The sequence below is a fragment of the Rhinoraja longicauda genome, chromosome 34 (assembly GCF_053455715.1).
Source record: "Rhinoraja longicauda isolate Sanriku21f chromosome 34, sRhiLon1.1, whole genome shotgun sequence".
Classification (NCBI taxonomy): Eukaryota; Metazoa; Chordata; class Chondrichthyes; order Rajiformes; family Arhynchobatidae; genus Rhinoraja; species Rhinoraja longicauda.
The window spans coordinates 22,043,177-22,050,676 of NC_135986.1; the positions used below are offsets into that span (position 1 = coordinate 22,043,177).

Sequence of the window (7,500 nt, forward strand, 5' to 3'; positions counted from 1 at the left end):
TACAGTGTCCGGGCCTACAGTGTGCGGGCCTACAGTGTCCGGGCCTACAGTGTCCGGGCCTACAGTGTCCGGGCTTACAGTGTCCGGTCCTACAGTGTCCGGACCTACAGTGTCCGGGCCTACAGTGTCCGGGCTTACAGTGTCCGGTCCTACAGTGTCCGGACCTACAGTGTCCGGGCCTACAGTGTCTGGGCGTACAGTGTCCGGGCCTACAGTGTCCAGGCCTACACTGTCCAGAACTACAGTGTCCGGGCCTACAGTGTCCGGGCCTACAGTGTCCGGGCCTACAGTGTCCAGGCCTACAGCGCCCCCTGGCCCTAATATGGGACAAGGGCGGTCCCGTACGGGACAAACCAACTTAACCCAAAATACGGGATGTCCCGGCTAATACGGGACAGTTGGCAACCCTAATGCAGCCCCTGTTCGGATACCTAAAGGGGGCGCTCCTTTGGCCTTCCGGCTGCACTTCTCACACCCACCGCCCCCATCTTTGGGCACCCCTGTGCGTAGGTGGGGAGAGGGTAGGCAGGAGGGGGGCTGAAGATGTCCCGGTCGGAGTTGGCTCCTGGGCCTGGCCAAGACGGCCGTCCGCGAGTCACGGCGCCAGGCGGAAGAGGGCTCTGCCCAAGCCGGCTGCCTGCCCCCTTTTTCTCCGGGGTTACGTCCGTCCGCGCCCGGGTGGCGTTGAGAGAGGGGCCAGGCGCTGTCCACGGGCACCCTGGGGGATTTCCGGGACCGTTGGGCATCGCGTGGGGTAGGAATGCATCCTGGGACAAGGATTGCTAAAGAGTTGTTTAAGAATATAGTTGACATTTCAGAATATTTGTTTAGAATATTTGTCGGAATTTAGAAGGATGAGAGGAGATCTTATCGAAACGTATAAGATTATTAAGGGGTTGGACACGTTAGAGGCAGGAAACATGTTCCCAATGTTGGGGGAGTCCAGAACCAGGGGCCACACACAGTTTAAGAATAAGGGGTCGGCCATTTAGAACTGAGATGAGGAAAAACCTTTTCAGTCAGAGAGTTGTGAATCTGTGGAATTCTCTGCCTCAGAAGGCAGCGGAGGCCAATTCTCTGAATGCATTCAAGAGAGAGCTAGATAGAGCTCTTGAGGATAGCGGAGTCAGGGGGTATGGGGAGAAGGCAGGAACGGGGTACTGATTGGGAATGATCAGCCATGATCACATTGAATGGCGGTGCGTGCTGGCTCGAAGGGCCGAATGGCCTCCTCCTGCACCTATTGACTATTGTCTATAACTGGGTGATTCTGTATTATGTTTGTTTGTTTGTATGGCATTTCTTTCTATTGGATATATTATTCTTGCAATAATTGAGTACATTTTCTGTTTGTAACTGTACAAAGCTCGACTGAAAACACTACACTTGAGTCTTTGTGGTGCAGTCACCACTGTTGGAAATGCACACAGCAATCTCCCAATAATCAGAATAATAACTAGACGACGAGATATAAAAATGCTGGAGTAACTCAGCGGGTCGGGCAGCATCTCGGGAGAGAAGGAATGGGTGACGTTTCGGGTCGAGACCCTTCTTCAGTCTGAAGAAGGGTCTCGACCCGAAACGTCACCCATTCCTTTGCTCCCGAGATGCTGCCTGACCCGCTGAGTTACTCCAGCATTTTGTGAATAATACCTTCGATTTGTACCAGCATCTGCAGTTATTTTCTTATCTTAGTTTATTGTTCATTGTCACGTGAAAAGCCTTTTTGTGTCGCGTGCTATCCAACAGACAATAGGCGCAGGAGGAGGCCGTTCGGCCCTTCGAGCCAGCACCGCCATTCACTGCGATCGTGGCTGATCATCCACAATCAGTACCCCGTTCCTGCCCTCTCCCCATACCCCCTGACTCCGCTATCATTAAGAGCTCTATTGAACTCTCTCTTGAGAGCATCCAATGATGCACGGTAGCGCAGCGGTAGAGTTGCTGCTTTACAGCGAATGCAGCGCCGGAGACTCAGGTTCGATCCTGACTACGGGTGCTGCACTGTAAGGAGTTTGTACGTTCTCCCCGTGACCTGCGTTGGTTTTCTCCGAGATCTTCGGTTTCCTCCCACACTCCAAAGACGTACAGGTATGTAGGTTAATTGGCTGGGTAAATGTAAAAATTGTCCCTAGTGGGTGTAGGATAGTGTTAATGTGCGGGGATCGCTGGGCGGCACGGACTTGGAGGGCCGAAAGGCCTGTTTCCGGCTGTATATATATGATATGATATGATATGATAATTGGCCTTCCGAGGCACACAGATTTACAACTCTCTGAGTGAAAAAGGTTTTTCCTCATCTCCGTTCTAAATGGCCTACCCCTTATTCTTAAACTGTGTGGCCCCTGGTTCTGGACTCCCCCCAACATTGGGAACATGTTTCCTGCCTCTAGCAGTGTCCAATCCCTTAATAACCTTATACGTTTCAATAAGATCCCCTCTCATCCTTCTAAATTCCAGCGTATACAAGCCCAGTCGCTCCAGTCTCTCAACGTACGACAGTCCCGCCATCCCTGGGAATTAACCTGGTGAACCTACGCTGCACGCCCTCAATAGCAAGAATATGCGGTCAGCGGAAAGTACACAAGTGATGGGAGCAGAATTAGGCCACGTTTCCGAGCTGCGTCTCTGAACTGAACTGAACTCGATAGGGACAACATTCGTAGTCAGAGGTTTTGGGGAGAAGGCATCGAGAGGGAGAGAGAGATAGATCAGCCAAGATTGAATGGCGGAGTAGACTTGATGGGCCCAATGGCCTGAGTCTGCTCCTAGAACTTATGAACAGGGTTGGGATTGAACCTGGGTCTCTGGCGCTGGGAGGCAGCAACTCTGCTAACGTTTCGCCACCGTGGAGATAAGAAAGCATTCTTAGGGAGGGGATTTGAGTATAGGAGCAGGGAGGTTCTGCTGCAGTTGTACATGGGCATTGGTGAGACCACACCTGGGTTTGTAGGTTAATTGGCTTGGTGTAAGTGTAAATTGTCCCCAGTGTGTGTGTGTGTGGGTGTGGGATAGTGTTAGTGAGACCACACCTGGAGTATTGCGTACAGTTTTGGTCTCCTAACCTGAGGAAAGACGTTCTTGCCATAGAGGGAGTACAGAGAAGGTTCGCCAGATTGATTCCTGGGATGGCAGGACTTTCACATGAAGAAAGACTGGATAGACTCGGCTTGTACTCGCTGGAATTTAGAAGATTGAGGGGGGATCTTATAGAAAATTACAAAATTCTTAAGGGGTTGGACAGGCTAGATGCGGGAAGATTGTTCCCGATGTTGGGGAAGTCCAGAACAAGGGGTCACAGTTTAAGGATAAGGGGGAAGTCTTTTAGGACCGAGATGAGAAAGTTTTTCTTCACACAGAGAGTGGTGAATCTGTGGAATTCTCTGCCACAGAAGGTAGTTGAGGCCAGTTCATTGGCTATATTTAAGAGGGAGTTAGATGTGGCCCTTGTGGCTAAAGGGATCAGGGGGTATGGAGAGAAGGCAGGTACAGGTTACTGAGCTGGATGATCAGCCATGATCATATTGAATGGCGGTGCGTACAGGCTCGAAGGGCCGAAAGGCCTACTCCTGCACCTATTTTCTATGTTTCTATGTAGCACCATCGTGTGTAATCTGGAACTCGTGTACGGGCGATCGCTGGATGGTAAGGCCTCGGTGGTCCTGAAGAAGGGTCTCGACCCGAAACGTCGCCCGTTCCTTCTCTCCAGAGATGCTGCCCGGCCCACTGAGTTACTCCAGCTTTTTGTGCCCTTTCTCCCCCTCTAGACATGGACGAGTGCGAGAACAATCCTTGCGGAACCAGGAGGGGGAAGTGTGTCAATTCCATCGGCACCTACACCTGCATCTGCTACAGCGGCTTCCACTTGCAGGAACTTCCCGAAGGAAGCACCTGTGTTGGTGGGTTTGTGGCTCCCCCCCCTCGTCTCACGCTCCCCCCTCCCCTGACCCACCCCCCCCCTCCCCCTCCCCCTCCAAACACCCCGTTAATACCTTCCCTCTCTACTGGGGTTGCCAACTGTCCCGTATTAGGCCCGGGGGGCACTGTAGGCCCAGATGCTGTAGGCCTGGACGCTGTAGGCCCGGGCTCTGTAGGCCTGGAAGCTGTAGGCCCGGACGCTGTAAGCCGGACACTGTAGGCCCGGACACTGTAGGCCCGGACGCCTCTGTAGTCCCGGACTGTGTAGGTCCGGAGGCCCGGGTGCCGCCTAACGGAGGTTGCATAGCAACCCGCCTCCCGGCCCAGGCGGCCGCCATTGGTGGAGCGGGAGCGCGTGGCCGCTGGCTGGGTGAGGTCACGTGGGGCGCGGGGCGGTGACGTCACCTTGTCCCTTATTTGGGAGGGAGATAGTTGGCAACCCCTGCTCACTCCACTCCCGGCATTCCCGACTTTCCTGACCCCTGCTCTCTGAACTCACCTACATCATGCCTAATTTGAGGAAGGACGTCCTTGCTGTTGAGGCAGTGCAGCGTAGGTTCACCAGGTTAATCCCCGGGATGGCGGGACTGTCGTACGAGGAAAGATTGGAAATACTGGGGCTTGTATTCACTGGAGTTTAGAAGGATGAGAGGGGATCTTATAGAGACGTATAAAATTATAAAAGGACTGGACAAGCTAGATGCAGGAAAAATGTTCCCAATGTTGGGGGAGTCCAGAACCAGGGGCCACACACACAGTCTTAGAATAAAGGGGAGGCCATTTAAAACTGACGTGAGGAAAAACTTTTTCACCCAGAGAGTTGTGAATTTGTGGAATTCTCTGCCACAGAGGGCAGTGGAGGCCAAATCACTGGATGGATTTAAGAGGGAGTGAGATAGAGCTCGAGGGGCTAGTGGAATCAAGGGATATGGGGAGAAGGCAGGCACGGGTTACTGATTGTGGATGATCAGCCAGGATCACGATGATTGGTGGTGCTGGCTCGAAGGGCCGAATGGCCTCCTCCTGCGCCTATTTTCTACGTTTTTATCCCCTCACCCTCAATCTCTCCCCCACCCTCACCCCTGACTAAGGTTGCCAACTTTCACACTCCCAAATAAGGGACAATGGGTGACGTGACCCCACGTGACCTCACCCAGCCAGCAGCCACGTGCTCCCGCTCCACCAATGGCGGCCGCCCCGGCCGGGAGGCGGGTTGCTAAGCAACCTCCGTTAGGCGAACACACTCGGCCCCGCACCCCAAACACACTCCGTTAGTCTATAGCGTCCGGGCCTACAGTGTCCAGATCTACAGCGCCCCCTGGCCCTACAGTGTCCGGGCCTACAGTATCCGGGCCTACAGTATCCGGGCTTACAGTGTCCAGGCCTATAGTGTCCCCCGCGCCTTCAGTGTCCGGGCCTACAACGCCCCCCTGGCCTACAGTGTCCGGGCCTACAGCGCCCGGTCCTACAGCGTCCGGGCCTACACTGTCCGGGCCTACTCTGTCCGGCCCTACACTTTTCGGGCCTACACTGTCTGGGCCTACACTGTCCGGGCCTACACTGTCCGGGCCTACAGTGTCCGGGCCTACATTGTCCGGGCCTACACTGTCGGGTCCTACAGTGTCCGGGCCTACACTGTCCGGGCCTACACTGTCCGGGCCTACACTGTCCGGGCCTACACCGACGGGGCCTACACTGTCCGGGCCTACACTGTCTGGGCCTACACTGTCCGGGCCTACAGTGTTCGGGCCTACAGCGCCTCCCCGAGCCTAATACGGGACAAGGGCGGTCCAAACCAATTTAGCCGAAAATATGGGATGTCCCGGCTAATAAGGGACAGTTGGCAACCCTACTCCAGACCACCCCCCCACCTCACCTCACACCAGACCCTACCCCACCCCTGAGTCTCTGTGCCCCCCTGTGACGGGTGCGCCCGTGTGTTTCAGACGTTAACGAGTGCGCCGAGGGGGCGCTGTGTGCCAATGGCGGGTGTATCAACACCGAGGGATCCTTCTACTGCCACTGCCACCCCGGCTACCGGCTGCTGCCGCACCAGAACTCCTGCGAAGGTAACTCCTCGCGCCGTGCTGCCCCGCGCTGACTCTGGGCGGCCACGGTGGCGCGGCGGGTAGAGCTGCTGCCTCACAGCGCCGGAGACCCGGGTTCGATCCCGACTACGGGCGCTGTCTGCGCGGAATTTGCACGTTCTCCCCGTGACCTGCGTGGGTTTTCTCCGGGCGCTCCGGTTTCCTCCCACACTCCAAAGACGTGCGGGTTTGTAGGTTAATTGGCTTGGTGTAAATGTAAATTGTCCCTAGTGGGTGTAGGACGGTGTTAGTGTGCGGGGATCGCTGGTCGGTGCCGACCCGGTGGGCCGAAGGGCCTGTTTCCTCGCTACCTAACTACACCTCCTTATACTGTCCCCTCCCCCTTCCCTCCTCCCCCTTCCATTCCCCCTTCCCCTCTCCCTACCCCTCCCTCGTCTCCCTCTCTCCCCCTACCTCTTCCCCTTCCCCCCCCCTCCATCCCCCTCTCTCCCTCCCTCCATTGCCGTCCTACCCTCTCCCCTCCCCCGTCCCCTTCACCCTCCCCCACCCTTCCCCACGGTGGCGCAGCGGCAGAGTTGCTGCCTCACAGCGCCAGAGACCCGGGTTCGATCCCGACTATGGGTGCTGTCTGCACGGAGTTTGTACGTTCTCCCCGTGACCTGCGTGGGTTTTCTCCGGGCGCTCCGGTTTCCTCCCGCACTCCAAAGACGTGCGGGTTCGTAGGTTAATTGGCTTTGGTAAAATTACAAATTGTCCCTCGTGGGTGCAGAACAGTATTAATGCAGAGATCAGCCACCATTGAATGGCGGAGTGGAGCGGACTCGATGGGCTTGTGAACGTTCTCCGAGCCTCTGGACTGTCACCACCGCGCGAGGGTGAAAGCCTGATTACCCGGTGCGTGTGTCAACACGCTCACCAAAGATACAAGAGGAGCAAGATAGACCACTCGACCCTAAAAACCGTAGTACGTCACGGCGGCCATTTTAGTAGGCGGAAACCTGCAGAAACATTTAAAAAGAAAAATAACAAGAGAATGTGAATTGATAGATGAGATATATTCTGCATTTTAATGGTATCATCACACAAACTGTTCCCCCAAAACACCGATTACACTGTGAGAGGCAGAGCGAACGGCGGGTTTTGCTTACTAAAATGGCGGCCGTTCCGCTCCTTTGCGTACGACACTTCAGTGCAGGTGATTTCAACGGAGTGGTCCATCTTGCCTCTCTAGTATCTCTGGCGCTGACTGCCTCTTCTCTCCTCCCTCCCAGATATCAACGAGTGCCTCAACCCTGCCACCTGCCCGAGGGGGAAGTGCAAGAACAGGCCCGGTGCGTACGAGTGCGTCCCCTGCCCTGAGGGGTATCGCAGCCAGGCCGGCGAGTGCTTCGGTAAAGACACCACACGATACCACACGTCACGACTCAATACCGTACGACACGTCACATAGAAACATAGAAACATAGGTGCAGGAGTAGGCCATTCGGCCCTTCGAGCCTGTACGCACCGCCATTCAATATGATCATGGCTGATC

At 55.3% G+C, this 7,500-nt stretch overlaps 1 protein-coding gene across 1 annotated transcript in view; it reads left to right on the forward strand.

Annotated features, from left to right (window-relative positions):
* LOC144609629 (latent-transforming growth factor beta-binding protein 1-like) overlaps positions 1-7,500 on the forward strand; it is a 57,941-nt gene that overhangs the window by 21,169 nt on the left and 29,272 nt on the right. Inside the window, exons 10-12 of the mRNA XM_078428127.1 lie at positions 3,768-3,899; positions 5,865-5,987; positions 7,238-7,357. Coding sequence (XP_078284253.1) covers positions 3,768-3,899; positions 5,865-5,987; positions 7,238-7,357 — 375 coding nt within the window. The remainder of the gene's footprint in view (positions 1-3,767; positions 3,900-5,864; positions 5,988-7,237; positions 7,358-7,500) is intronic.